The sequence below is a fragment of the Cynocephalus volans genome, chromosome 17 (genome assembly GCF_027409185.1).
Source record: "Cynocephalus volans isolate mCynVol1 chromosome 17, mCynVol1.pri, whole genome shotgun sequence".
NCBI lineage: Eukaryota > Metazoa > Chordata > Mammalia > Dermoptera > Cynocephalidae > Cynocephalus > Cynocephalus volans.
In genome coordinates this window covers 30,779,136-30,794,608 of record NC_084476.1, presented here as the reverse complement: position 1 = coordinate 30,794,608, position 15,473 = coordinate 30,779,136, and the positions used below count along the sequence as shown (strand labels likewise).

Genomic DNA, 15,473 nt, shown 5'->3' with positions numbered 1-15,473 from the left:
GTCTGTCTGAAAAATTCCTACTCAGTTGCAAAATGTGGCTTACATACTGCCTCCTCCTCTTTAATGCTTCCTCTCACCAGTTATCCTCCATGCAGAATTACACAATTTCCACTGCCATCTCAACCTTCCCACAGGATCACATGGTTTTGAAATGACTGTTTGAATTTTTGTCTCTCCTTCCCTAGGCTGTAAGTTACTTGCATTCAAGAACTGTGTTTTATAAATTTTGTATCCAAAGGGCCTAGCCCAGGAGTAGACACATTGTAATGTTTGTTGAATGAATGAAGTGCTTTCTTATCATCCTACTACTTAACCCTTGTCACGTGAGGACTGCGTACCACATAGAGTGTCCGGGCAGAGTTTTGTATCCTCTGGGGTTCCAGAGGATTGCCTGATTTAATCTACCAACTTGATCAGTTTATAACGCACTCTCCATTACATTTATTCTCACTTTCCAGTTTGATTGGAAAGACTAATCTTTGGGAGTCAGTCTGCCCAGGGTTCAAGTCAGTGTGGCCTTAGGTAGTCACCCTACTTGTAAGTCAGTTCCGTCATTTATGGAATAGGATGTTGTGAGGACAGAGCCTAAGATGGTTTGTGGCTCACAGTAAATTCTCAGTAAATAATACTTTCTTTACCTTTGCCTATCTTTGGTAAGGACAGTAAAAGCAAAGTAGAGGTTTAAACTAAGTTTAAACCTTCTCTGGCATCATATCATTCAGTTTCATTTTCTTGCTGTGAGCACAGCTTTAAAAGTCACCTCTTTTCGTAGCTCTTGACCTTTTTCCTGAGTTTCCATGTTTAGTGCCCCTCCTTTGCCTCATTGCCCTGTTTTTGTCTTTGGTGCATCTGTCCCCCATGCACAGTGTAGACAGAGCATTCAACTTAGATAACTCCTTTTCCTGTCTTTTGGGGATAATTTGTTATTATATTTCAAAAATTTCAATTTATAATGAATTTATTTTTCTCTCTCTCAAATAAGTCCTAGAAACCACCTCAACTAATATGTATCTACGTGACTTACCTGCTATCCTCTGTAATGTTTGCTTCACAGTTTGGTCTGAGCATTTTTCTCCATTCCCATCTAACTTTTAAGTTCAAAGCTTGCTTAGGCTGTTTCACAATTCTCTCTGCAAATGTGTTCTCTCAATCATGCAATCATTTCGTGCGCATATTGTATATGCCGATGCCTGCAGGTGTCTGGGCTATTTAGTTTATGGAGTATTTTTCTCTTACTGGTTCTTTCATTTCCACTTTTGCTATTTTATTCATTTGAGTTCGTCTAAAAGATGTGAAATTTAAAGCTGTTTTTAAGTTATTAATAGGTATATTAAAAATACACTGAGGATAGCAATAAAAAACATGTTTTCAACTTAGTGTTATGACTATCTGTGACATTGGTCCTCCACTTGGAAGGATGGGATATAGAGGCCAAAACACGTAAGTTGCCTGAGAGCTTTCCCGAAATTCACATGCACCATTCCTTTCCCATCCATTTCTCTGGAGGGAGTGAAAGTAGGCTGAATATTTTTGAGAAACCTTTCTGGAATATTTTTTAGCATCTTACCCTCTGTCTCTCAGCCTCTCAGTTGAAAAGCACTCATCATATTTTTCAGTTAGTTACAACAAACTGGTCTGCCAATGCCATGCTTATTCAAGTATTGGTTATTTATCTCATTGTCAGAAAAATAAAATTGCCATATACAGTTCATTTTGTTTAAAGAGCAAACTGAAACTAATGTAAGGATTTATTTATCTGGCCAAGGGCATTTTCAAATCAAAAGGCAAGAAAGTATAGTTTTGATGAATCATAAATTTATCTGTTTGATACAAGCACTTTTCTACTCTGTATATATTCAGTTAAATATTAGTTAGTTAAAACATAATTACTTATACACCCATGTTGCTGCATAGTGAATGAACTTAAGAATGCTGGAAACAGAACATTCAAAGTTACTATAAAACATTTACAATTATTAACGGTATTTGTAGGAAATATTTTGAGAAGCGAGCAGAATGGAAACAGAGTGAAACTCAGAATCAGAAGGACTAGGTTTGAATTCATGCTTTGGCTCTCTTGAGCCATGTAGTTATTCTCTTGGGGCCTCAGTTTTGTCATCTGTGGAGTGGTGATGGTATCACAGAGTTGTGAGGCTCAAATAAGGTCATGAGTTTGACAGTGCTCAATACCTAGATATCCAGGAAATGTTAATAGAACCTGACCTAAGGCCTGTAAGTTATTTTTAACATTGTGCGTGCATGTGTACATTTGAATATGTGAAATGCATAGAGAATTAAGTTTAATATGTTCTTAGATAATGGAGGTAGGTAAGGTATGAAGTGTGAACATGTATATGTATATGAGTGAGTATATTTTCTGAAGATACCATTAAAATTATTTTTTACTTTTGTTGATTTTAGATTTTTTCAAATCATACACACAGGCTAAAAATTGTGCAGTGCTAATTTTACGGTGTTATAGTCATGGCGGCATTCTTCTCACCCTCTTATTCTCATTTTTCTTATGCTAGACCTGTTCTGGAGGCCTACTTAATTGTTATAAAGGCTAATGACCTAACAGTCATGAATACACCTACGTAGATTTTTCTTCCAGTTAAAAACTATTAGCATGTGTTCATATTTTATGCCTCTATCAGAAAGTGTTGAGTTTAGTGCCTTACTATCAAATGTAAAATTTGTGAAAGGCAAATAGTTTTCTTTTTTTTATTATTATTATTTTTTAATCTGATGGGAGTTTATTATATTGTGGAATACAACACTTTAAGATAACTTGAATTATGTCCAATTATATGGACAGTAAGGACAACAGATTTCTAGGAAATTCACAAAATTTCTAATACTCATATTAATAACATTTATCTATACAAATATAAGCCTTTCAAATTCAGGATTTTCCAATATTAAAAACATTAAATCCTTCATTCAACCATTGTTACCTTTTCACATTATTTATTAAAATAATTATGAAGGTTTATTGAATGAACAGCCTCTCGTATTTGTCCAGTGCTTTATAGTCAACAAAGGCCTTCTTTACATGCACTCTCATTTGATCCACATAGCCACCTTTTCACCAGAGGAACTGGTTTTGTTCTTTTTTTTTTTTTTTTGGTTTATACATTTAACCCTCTCTTATGTGAAACCTATCAATGTTTTTTTTTTAAATTTTAATTTATTGAATCAAAATCAATTATACATATTTTGGGGGTTGAACATTGAGATATGTTGATCAAATCAATATTACTAGCATATGTATTGTTATAAATCATAATTATTCTTTATGCCCCTTGTCAGATTTCTCCGCTTCCCCCACTTCCTCCCCCCTCCCCCCCTCTTATTACTCCAGATTTCTTCTCTCCTTCTGAAAGAATAATGGTTACTCTGTTAATTTGTTGCCTAGACGATCTGTCCAATGATGAGAGGTATAATCAGGTCCCCCAACATTAGAGTATAGCAGATGTTTCTCCTGTCACTCTGAAATGGGCTTTTTGGAGAGAGACATCCTCTTCTTTATCTCTGCTGGTGACTCTCCTTGTGTGAATGCACTGCAGTTGCTGGTGGGCCATCTGCGTGGTGGTTGTGGCATCTAGCTGCTTTCACGGCAGCCATGGTTTTTGTGGTGGCTGTGGTGGACCACCCACATGGGGGTGATGTTTTTGCCATGCCCCTTGGCACTGGTGGTGTGCCTGGTTGTGGGGTGTATCTGGTCCCCTTCTCCATGCCTCTGGTCCCCAGGCAGGCCCTGAGGCGCTGGCACCATGTGCCTGGTTGCGGGAGGGTGATCCAGTCCCCTTCTCTATGCCCTGTGTCCCTGGGTGGCCCCAAGGCTCTGGTGCAGTGTGCGTGGTTGCAGGAGGGGGGGTCTGGTCCCGAAGTGGCAAATAGTTTTCTTAGTGATAATGATATGAATCACTGAGTATATACTATAGAGTAGGTGCTTTATATACATTATTGGTAACATTACAACAAACTATAAAGTAAGTGGTCTTACAGATAGAAAACTGAGGCTCAGAAGGATAAATATATTCTCCAAAGTAAGAGAACTATTAAGAGTGGGAACCAGAAAGCAAGCCCAGGATGGTCTGATGAAAGCAGGGTATAAGGCAGCTGCCCACTTACTAGTATAAATTTTTTAAAAAAATGTTTTAAAGTATAAAAGAATATAGAAATATGGTGGGGGCACTTTTGGCCTTGGAGGAGTAGAAGCCTGCTGGGCAATCAGACGAAGCATCTATTCTTAGGAGGTTATCATTGATCCAGCCCAGGCCCAGCCGCAAGGCCCGGCAGCTTCTGGCTTTCTTTACTTTTCCTTAATTCTATTTTTCTACTGTCATGTGATTTCTCCAGATAGTTCTCAAGGCATTGCTCATCATTTAGAACTGTGCACTCAACTTCTCTCCCTCACCCCCCACAGAAATGCACAACAGGATTGTTGTGGGGATTAAATGAGTTAATACATGTAAAGGGTTTAACACAGTGTCTGGTACACAGTAAGTACTCAAATGTTGGCTACTGTTATTGTTTTTATTATTATTGATAATAGTGTTGTTAGTAGTGGAGATGGTGGTAGTAATAATAGTTGATTCAAAGGTTTTATAACACCTTCCTCAAGGACCTGAGTGTTTCTTGTCTAGGATCTGGCTTTCTGCAGTTCATCGTATAGGATTCCAGGCATGGATGTGCTCAATTAGATGCACAGGATGGAGGTAGAGAGAATTAATAAGGGAATGCTTGTTTCTACCCTAAAGTTGCCAGAGACAGGTTCTGTCTATGCCCTACCTCCTTATCATCAACCATGGAAACAGTCCATGAATCCCACCTCTAAACCACATTTTTCTGCCTGGCTTCTTTTCTTTCCTTTTATCTATGTGGAACAGTAATAGTTTTGGAGTCACTAATGGTCACAAAAAAAATCTTTTTTTTTTAGTTTGGTAGGTTGTAGCTTATACCTGACCTTCATGCTGGTGTCCTCGTCCCCTTGTTACTGGGCACACAGATCTGGCTGTCTGCCCTCTTTCAAAAGGAAACCACTTAAAAGTCAAAGGCTGGTGAAAATGGAAGTCAGCTTCTATTCAGGAATATTGGTGACCTGAGGAGAGATGTTAGGCTACCCCATCTCCCCAGTAAACCCGAAACAGAATGGGCAGATTAAAGTCATCTCCCCAGTAAACCTGAAGGAGCATGGCCAAGCTAAAGATATCTCAAAGACTCAGATTTACTGATGGGTTTTTTAAGAGAGGGCTGAGGAACGTGGGAAAATGAAAAGCAGAGAGGGAGGGAGACGGGAGCCATGAAGGCTTCATGCAAGGTCTCAGGTGCAAAGTGTCATGACTCCATCTGGTTTCTGCTCCTATCCTTGATGTTGTCTCATGGTCCTGCTGGAGGGATGGAATCAGCATAACTTTACTGATGTCTTCCTTGGTTTCCCAGTGTCTGGATATACGTGCATGTCTGCAGCTCCAGGCTGGCTGGAGAACAACTTTACAGTAATGTAAATAATGTTATCTTGTCTCATAACCAAGGTTTGAAATATCAACAAACCATGGGAAAAGAGGGAACTCAGAGAAATGCAGGCCAGGAAAAAAACTGGCTTTTTGAAATTTACCTGCAGCCCAAGTGGTTTTAGATCCTAACATAGCTTCAGCCCTGCTCACTCCAGCACCCTCGCTGCACTAAAGTGTGCAGTGTTACTTCATCTGCAAAGGCCTCTCTGGCACCTTCTCACCCACCTTTGTTTTCTACCTACTTTTTTTTTTTTCTGATATGCCTTTATATTATCCATCTCAGCATATGTATTGACTTTTTTTGCTTTTCGATTTATTCATCTAATTCTTAGATTAGATTATATTTCTTGTTCCAGATTTGAATATTTTGCATAGCATCAGGGTTAAACGGTGTGTAAAAGGCTGTCGACAGATACATGATTTTATAAAACATGGACTCAGTGGTATTAAAACCTGGGCTGGAGATTCTTTAACTCTTATTTCGCATGAAAGTATTCCTTCTTGTATTCCTTCTCTTGATCCATAATATATTATACTTAGCTTATCTCAGATGAGTGTTTGGCCCTTACTTTGTCTTCAGGCAAATGATAATATCTGCAGTCTTTATCATCTCTTCTACTTTATAACATTAAAGTGATCTGTTTTAGTGTAATTTTTAATTAGTCTTCCCTTTTATAAAGCATAAATGTACAGAATATAGAGAGGATAGTTTTAGGATTTGTCTATATGTAATGGATCTTTTTAATAAACTACTTATTGCACTTTCCTCAATTCAAAGTAATTTTTATTCTTTCTAGAAAGTGACAAGTCTGAAAAGTAAAAGAAGGGAAATTAAAATCACTTCATTCTCCAGCCAGCTGCAAAAAAAGAAAAAAAAGAAAAAAAGATCATTTTATTCTAACACCCAGAGATGACTATAGTTGAAATGTTTGTATTTCCCACTAATTTCCATTGAATTCATTGGGATATCTCAATAATTATTTTTGTACAAGTTTGAGAAAATAAGAAAACTAAAATTAATGATTTTAGGAAAACTAAAATAGATGATTTCTGATTATAAAATCTGTGTGGGCACATTACAAACATTTAAATATTAGAAAAGTAGATCATGAATATTGTGAGTCCTACAATTCCCCCATTTCCACTGTTAACAGTATTTTATTTTTAAAAAATTTATTTATGATTAGAGTTGTGAAATGTTTATTGTGAAAGAGTATGGAATAGATGTTCTTTGCTTTTAGGCTTGGTCAATTACACAGGGAACCAGAATGTGTTTTGTGAAATAATTTCTTAGTTTTTTTCTCCATGCTTTAGGTATGTATTCTTTTTGGATCCATGCAATCTGGACCTTATAAACCGGAAGATCAGGTCTGTAGCACTGTGCGTAGCAGCATGTCCAAGACAAGAACTGAAAACCCTGAGTGATGTTCAGAAGTTTGCAGAGATAAATGGTGAGACATTAGGCCATCTAAATCTACACCCCAGTCACCTATTCTCACTGTTAAATGTCTGTTTACATTCCAATATAAATATGTGCTAGTGTTAAATAAATCATTAAGGAACTTTAGAAAGAAAAAGAGGGGCCGGCTGGTTAGCTTAGTAGGTTAAAGTGCAGCCTTGTAACACCAAGGTCAAGGGTTCAGATCTCTGTATTGGCCAAGCCCCCCCTCCCCCCGAAAAAGAAAAAGAGAATTGAAATAATTTTGGACTTCCTTGTTAAAAAATAAAATTATAGTCACCTAGGGAGCTTGTTAAACTCCAGATTCTTGGGCCCTACCCAGGGAAATTCTGACTCAGTAGGTCTTTGCGCTCTGGAAATTTATATTTTTTATAAATGTCTCAGGTGAGTTTGATGTAGCCTTTTGAGTACTTGGAAATTACTAGACCACTGTATGTAAAATTTGGGTTTCTCCCCTTTCCCAAGTGTTGATTTGAAAGTATTTGAATTAGTGTGTGTGTGTGTGTATATATATATATGTATATTTTACCCCTAGTTTACAGAGTAATATGAGGGGATTTCAAAAAGTTTGTGGAAAGATTTGTATTATCTTTTTTTTTCTTTTTGTATATTATCTTTTAATTCTATTTTTCCACAAACATTTTGAAGTGCCCTCATATATGTGTATTATAGGAAATTTGAAAAATTCTGAAAAAATGAAAAGAAGTAGAAATCAAAATTCCACCATCAGTTCTTTTATTTTTTTTTTTTTTGGTGGCTGGGCGGTATGGAGATCCCAACTGTTGACCTTGCTGTTATCAGCACCACACTACCTAGTGAGCCAACTGGCCCCCCATCAATTCTTTTTTTCAACACATTGGTTTATATATAATTTGGTGTTGTGCTTTTTAATTTAACATTATGTCATAGCTATTTTTCTAAGAAGGGTTTTGTGAAATTTTGAGGTTAAATGTATGGGAATTAGCTGAGAAAACCAACATAATCAGTTTCCTGTTCTCTTGGAATTCTTATCTCCAGATTCTAGCCTCAGTTCTCTTCAGAGAGTTTTTTTAAAAAAAATTCTTTGTGAAGGCCTACATACTGATGGCCCCTCAAGTCCATGTTTTTGAACTTCCTTGAGGTTTCATGTTTGTATTTTGTGTAAGAACCCTCAGAGCTGCCTCAGTCCTACCCATGTCTACAGGCTAGTTATTGTTTCTTGGAATAAGGACTGACTCAAGCATCCCCCTGGTATAACTTCTAGCTGGGTAGGGAAACAGCCTGGGGCCATGGCTATGCACATACTACCATAGATGGCTCTAGAGACTTTCAGATGGGGGTGCTAGCCTTCTGAGGGCAAGGCAATATTCCTGTCCCAATACTCCAAGCCCTCAGCATAAAATAGTAGAAAGAGCATGGGATTGATTTGGCTCTGGATTCCTATTCCGATTTTGTCACTGACTGGCTTTGTAATGAGGGGCAAAAGGTAGAGCTTCTTGGAGCCAAGATTTCCTCATCTGAAAAAATGTGGATTAAAAATAATACTTCCCTCATAAATTGATATGAGATTAAATGAGATGATACATTACAAATAATGGGTATTTGGCAGTCACTGAATAAAAAGGTACCACCTACTCTTCAAGATCTCATTTTTATTCCCACGTGATATCCCCACGTGTTGGCTTGCTGAGCCTTATATCAGAAGTATCAGCCTTATCATTATCAGGTGTCTTAGGGAGGTATGAGTTATTCCTTAAGGGTTTTTTCAGAATCTTAGATGATGTGAGTACACATAATATACTCTGATAGGTGATGTAGTTGAGTGGTTAAGGTTATAGGCTCTCTGGAGTCAGATAGTTTGGGTACAAATGTTATTCCTACCATTTAGTAGCTGTGAGACCCTGGGCAAGATACTTGGCCTCTCCATGCCTCAGTTTTCCCATCTATGAAATAAGGATACTATTTGTACCCAACATACCTCATAGGATTGTTATGAGGGGTTAATACATGAAGAATGCTTTGCATAGTGTCTAGCAAATAGTGTGTAAAAAAAAAAAGTATTAGCTGCTGTCGTAATCATTATTACTATTAATGTTATTATTCCACCAGTGGAATATATTAGTCATCCTGTCCCCCATCTCTCTCTACTTTTAGCTCCCTTACCTACTGCTGCCGTATTAATATTCCTAGAGCTTCGATCAATGCTAATAATTCCTTGTTCAGAAACCATCAGTGATAAAAAATAAAAGTCTCTATGTCTTATACCGTCATTCAAAGCCATAATCTAGTCTGGAACTATCTTCCAACATGTCCTCTTGAACCTACTAGATGTGAGTCTTGGTCCTTTGAATGTAGCTATAACCGGAAGGGCCAGAAGGGAGCTAGTTCCTTGTTGGCTATGAGGCCTCCTGTGATGACCCATTGAGGAGAAATGCCCTATGCTGTCCTGCTGGCATGCTTTGTTTCCAGGCCAGTACTGTTTCGAGTGAATATGATACTGAGTGTGGCCTATTCAGGTCTAATTAAGAAGACCCTCCTGGTGTTATGCAGCTTTGTATTTCCCATAGTTTCTTGCACAAAATAGTTATTCAAGAAGTATTAATGAATAAATGTTATTTCAGAAAACAGACTTCTTAAATAAGTGTCTAGATACAAAGTCACCCTTAGGCTTTTGAGCCAGATGTGTGTAAAATAAATCTATAAGTTAGGCATAAAAAATAATGATGATGACAGAATCAAGAAGCACAACAGTGGAAGATGGAGAAGACAATAATTTAACAGGCAAATAGAAAATTATAAAAGTATAATAGAGAGGGAGCTTTTGGTGTAGGGACCTAAATACCTTATTTTAGTAGTAACCCTAAGCTGGAATTTCTGAATTTCTCAAAAGAACCTATGTTATTCTTGGCCTTGGTGACTTAAAACTGGACCTGGTAAGATTTAATTCCAGTATTACCCTTCTTATTCAGAGAATTCTTTCTCTACTTTTTGCATTATTTTCCCCCTTTTATCTTTTTAAATTATCCTTTTCATCATTTGAGGTGCAAGTCCACATGTTGTCACTGCTATATTTCTATTGGAAAATACACAGGCACTTTGACCTCAAATATGTAGATCTCAATTATTAATTTCAGAAAGCGATATCTTTAAGAGATAATTCAGGTTTAAGTGAGAAATTTTCAAATCTGTAAGAGGGGATGGTTAAAAGGTCATGAAAGAGCTTTAACATAAGTGCTTAAACTATAAAACTTAGAAGAAAACATAGTGGAAAGCTGCATGGTATTGGATTTGGCAATAACTTCTTGGATGGCACCAAAAGGACAGGCAACAAAAGAAAAAAGATAAATTGGATTATGTCAAAATTTAAAACTTGTATGTATCAAAGGACAAAATCAACAGAGTGAAAAGTCAACCCATGGAATAGAAAAACACATCTGCAAATCATATATCATATAAGGGGTTAATATCCAGACTATATGAAGAGTTACCATCAAAACACAAACATACATGCACACACAGAAAATCACAAGTGTTGGTGAGGATGCGGAGAAATTGGAACCCTTGTGCACTGTTGGTGGAAATGTAAAATGGTGCAGGTGCTATGGAAAACAGTGTGGAGGCTCCTCTAAAAATTAAAAATAGGATTACTATATGAGGCTGGCCAGTTGCTCAGTTGGTTAGAGTGCAGCCTTTTAACACCAAGATCATGGGTTTGGATCCCCATACCAGACAACCATCAAAAAAAAAATTAAATAAATAAAAAGAATTACCATATGATATAGCAATCCCATTTCTTGGTATGTATCCAAGAGAACTAAAAATAGTATCTTGAAGAGATGTTTGCACAACCATGTTCACTGCAGCATTATTTACAATAGCTGAGAGGTAGAAGCAACCTAAATGTTCATGGATGGGTAAGTAGATAAAGAAAATGTGGTATATACATATAATAGAATATTATTCAGTCTTAAAAAAGAAAGAATCCCTGTCATATGTTGCTGCATAGATGAAACTTGAGGACACTAGGCTAAGTCAAAGAAACTAGTCACAAAAAGAAAAATACCATTTGATTTTATTTACATGAAATATCTAAAGTAGTCAGACTCTTAAAAATGGAAAGTAGAATTATGGATGTCAAGGGCTGGGTGGGGGGAAGGGAGTTGTTCAATCACTATAGAGTTTATTTTTTACAAGGTGAAAAAGTTCTAGAGATCTGTTGTACACAATGTGCATATAGTTAACACTGCTGTACTATATACTTAAAAATGATTAAGATAGTAAACTTCATTATTGTTTTTTTACCACACAATTTAAAAAAAAAAGAAATTCTGACACATGTTACAACATGGATTAACCTTGAGAACATTATGCAAAGTGAAATAAGCCAGTCACAAAAAGACAAATACTATATGTTCCACACATATGAGGTCCCTAGAGTAATCAAATTCATAAAGACAGAAGGTAGAAAGGTAGTTGCCAAGGGCTGCAGGGAGGGTGGAATAGGAAGTTATTTATTGTTTAATGGATAGTTTCAATTTGCAAGATGAAGAGAGTTCCCAAGACAGATGGTGATGATTCTTGCACAGTTATGTGAATATACTTAACGTCACTGAACTGTGCACTTGCAAATGGTTAAGATAATAAATTTTATGTGTATTTTACCGAATTTTTAAAAAATAAGTTTATGAAAGAGAAGAATTCTGCTTGAGGTAGTAACTTTTTAAATGTTAATTCTAAACCTTATTTATTTAAAATGCAGGGTAAAATAACTTGTTTCTTACCGGAATGAAAAGATCATATAAATCCTTTTCAAAGAATTGTAAGTTTCCATGACAACATTTGAAAGTACTTTTTAGCACTTACAACCATCCGTTCACATGAACTTTTATTACCTTTCGAAATTATTTAAAATGTTTATACAGAGAAGCTTTTGGTTCCTGTAGTGGTGTTCCTAAGAAATGCATTTATTCGGCAAATCAAATATTTCTTCAAATCTTTGTTTCCATTAGTCAAGAAAGAGGAGTTATTTTCTTGGACACTTAGAGTTTGTGGAATGCCACTGTCAGGTATGTTGGACTAGAATAGAGAGTTTGGAAGAAATAGCTGGAAATTAGATTGGTTATGGGGAGATGCTGTCATATTACAATGAGCTTTGAAAGGCAGGCAGAAGAATTTAGATGAATGTAAAAGTACAAGTTCTAGTAAGTGAGTTGTGTGGTAGGTATGCAAGTGTGCATTTGTTATAATGGTTCGTAATCCATATATAACACAAATATCATAAATATATTTGCTAGAGAAGAAAGCAATTTAAAAATTGCCTCTAAAAAATTTAAGTTGCCTAATACCGTGAGGACTCAGTATCAAACTTCTGTCAGTTCTTTGTTTATCATCTTCTTGCATCATTGTATGAGTTTCCTGGGGGCAGAAACATGCTCTTTTCACCTCTGAATACCCAGGGCCCTGTAGGAGCTCTTAGAGTAGATATTTATAAATGTTATTTGAAAGAACAATGGACTGGATTTTCCTGTTCATCTTTTTTGCCACATAATAATTTCTCTCAACACAGTTTATCCCTAATTCTGTAACCATGTAAGTTGCCACCAGCAGGTAAGTTGTCTAGCTTCAGCCTAACCAGGATTTTTGTGAAATTAGCTCATCTCTAAATAGTTCATCTTATTCATTCATACTTTTCTCTCTTATACATACTCTCGAAGAGATTATTTATACCTTTTCTTCTCTTAAGCCCTTTTGTTCATCCTCTTTCCTAGACTTATGCCCTACAGAGAAAATTGAAACCATCTAGTAAGCGCTCCCATATGAGTCTTATTTTCAGCAGGGCATGAATTTCATCTTACTCTCACTTTCCTTCCCTCTAGTTTCTGATGAACAGGTTTCTTTCTTCCTTTATTATCATTATTTTTGAAAACTCAAATAATGCATACATTATAGGGGGGAAGAATCTCTCTCCTTTTGAAGCAAATTTGGCTTTATATGAGATTTTCATCTCAATCCAGCCATACCATGACAGGTAGTGACAGGAAGGGGAAGACAGTGCCTACTTAGACAGTTCTCTTTTCTCTCTTCCCTCTAATGCTGCCCAGCATCTCTGCTTCATAGTCCACCCTACCCTTCCCTTCACTGTCCCCATTGTTAAGCATGGGCATCTGAGTCTGAGTAGGTAAATCATACTTAAGCCCTGGGTTTTGTTTCAGCATACCATTTATTGGTACCTCTTGTGTGCCATGCACTGTGCCAGGTGCTTTGCATATCATTTTGTTCTTTGCACTTGCTGTCTGAATTCTAAACAGCAGTTTAGAAATGAGCATAAGCTGTGAGTAAGTTAGGGGCTGACAGTGTGTTCTCCGTTGATGCTAATAGTTCATGTGGGATTTTTATTACCCTTTCCACTAATCTTATCAAATTATTTCATAATATATATTTTGTCCTCCCTAACACAGTAATAAACTCTGGCAGAAATTTTATTTTCCTCTTATTTCTGTCTCATTTATAGTCTATGAAAAAGCATTCCCATTTAAGAGTGCTTCTTCAATATGTACTGTATTTTTGTATAAATTCTGAGAGCTTTATGACCTGCCATTTGGACCAGGTTCACATTTCTAGTAGAGCCATGCAGTTTGATGCTTTCTTAATGATGACAGATTATTTGGTCCATTCAGCAAAAAATTGCTATTTGTGAATATACTAATAAGCCTTTTGATTATTACTATCTGGTTGTTAGGTTTAGAGTCAGTATCAATAGATAATCAGTATATTACACTCTTTTTTACCAGTCAGTAACAATATAACTTAAATCGCAGAATTAGTATGGATTCTTTTTGGCACAGTGAATCAAAAGATTGGACTGGATATCATTTATAAATAAACAAAATGATCAACTGTAGCAACTGAAGTAATTGGCGCCAAGACAGAGTCCAGCAAGGATGCTTACTTGTTTAAAAAGGAAGAAAATCCTTACATTTGATAATGCAATTTAAACTAATTCCTTTATTCAACAGATACTTAGTACCCATTAAGTATGTGCCAGAGATACAAAATACGTTCCCCACATTTAAAGAGCTTCCGGCATAGTAGAGTCAAACTTCTCTTTGTCCTTCGTAACACCTAGTAGAAGTCTTACACATAGATGTTCAAAATCAATTCATTCAGCAAATATTTATTGCGTATCTAGCATATGCCAGTAGTGATTGATAGTTGATGCGACACCCCCAGCTAGCTGATTTCTGTAAATGGGTGCTTCTTGGGAATTGCAAATATGGTGAAAAGCATGTGAACATTGCATGTAGCATGTAACTCCAAAATATGAGACTAAAAACTTATTTAATTTTTTTCCCCATCAGGATATCCGTTTTATTCAACAGAAGGCTTTTGGGTACCATCTATGTACCTAGGGTTCCAGATATTTCAAAGGCATAAGGTCCCAGTTCTCAAATAGCTCACATTTTTATAAGAGATGATATATAAACAACAAAAAAAAAGCAAAATAATATGCTATGTTTTATAACAGAGCTAAGTAGTAAATAATTTTGTTGGGTGGGTCAAAGGAAGGCTTGACAGAGGAGGTGAAGTTTGGGTAGTTTGTAGAAATTCTGCTTAAACTTTTAACACTCACTCAGATGCTGGTCAGGGAAGGACAGCACAAGCAGAGGGAGCAGCATATGAAAAAGCCTGAAAGCTTGTTAAACAGCAAGAATCGGTTGTAGATAGTTTATTATGTTGAAGGAGGGCCTTGAGTCCTGAGGATAGGGGTATAATATGACTAATCTGCATTTTACAAGATCATTCTGATGGTTATGTGGAGGATGGAGATTAGAAACCCTTTGGGAGAGTATTTAACTGAGCCAGCAGGAGATCATGAAGGTCTGACATCACGTAGGAAGGTCTGATTGCCAGGTCTTGGTATCTTGACCGTCTTAAGTGGTAGATAAAGAAGAAAATATGGGATGACTTGCACATTTAATCTGGGAGATTTCATGGATGGCGGAACCATTAACCAGAATAGAAAATATACAGGAGGAAAGTGGGTGATGGAAATAATTTTTCTCCAAACATGTTGTTTTTGAGGTGTCTGTAGAACATATGTTTTTTGCCCAAGAGCTTATTGAATACTTGTTCAGTTGTAATTATCAGGAATGACACAAAAGAAGCATCATGGCTCAGGAATGAAGAATTCTATTTCTAAACATGCCAGTGATTGCTTGTAAGGCCTTGGAAGTATTTTTTTTTTTTTTTTTTTTTTTGTCTGTAATTTTTGGAGTGTGGTGATGGAAATGTACCTCTTAGGGGAGTTGATATAACTGATAGTGAACTAAAGAATAAATAATTGAATATTATAAGGCATTTGAAAAATTGTAGTCGTTTAACATTCTGGGGGCTATAGGAACTGTTTACCATGATAAATGTTTATAGACCCTAGTTAGGTTCCTAAGATTACTCATTCTGATGGCCTTTGAATAACGTTGGCTGCATTGCATGGATTGCCGCCTCTGGTGTGC

General features: G+C 36.5%; 1 protein-coding gene across 4 annotated transcripts in view; it reads left to right on the top strand.

The window, feature by feature from the left end:
- SLC44A1 (solute carrier family 44 member 1) overlaps positions 1–15,473 on the top strand; it is a 168,051-nt gene that overhangs the window by 78,466 nt on the left and 74,112 nt on the right. For all 4 annotated transcript variants that reach the window (XM_063081720.1, XM_063081722.1, XM_063081721.1 and 1 more), the window contains exon 4: positions 6,837–6,973. In XM_063081720.1, coding sequence (XP_062937790.1) covers positions 6,837–6,973 — 137 coding nt within the window. The remainder of the gene's footprint in view (positions 1–6,836; positions 6,974–15,473) is intronic.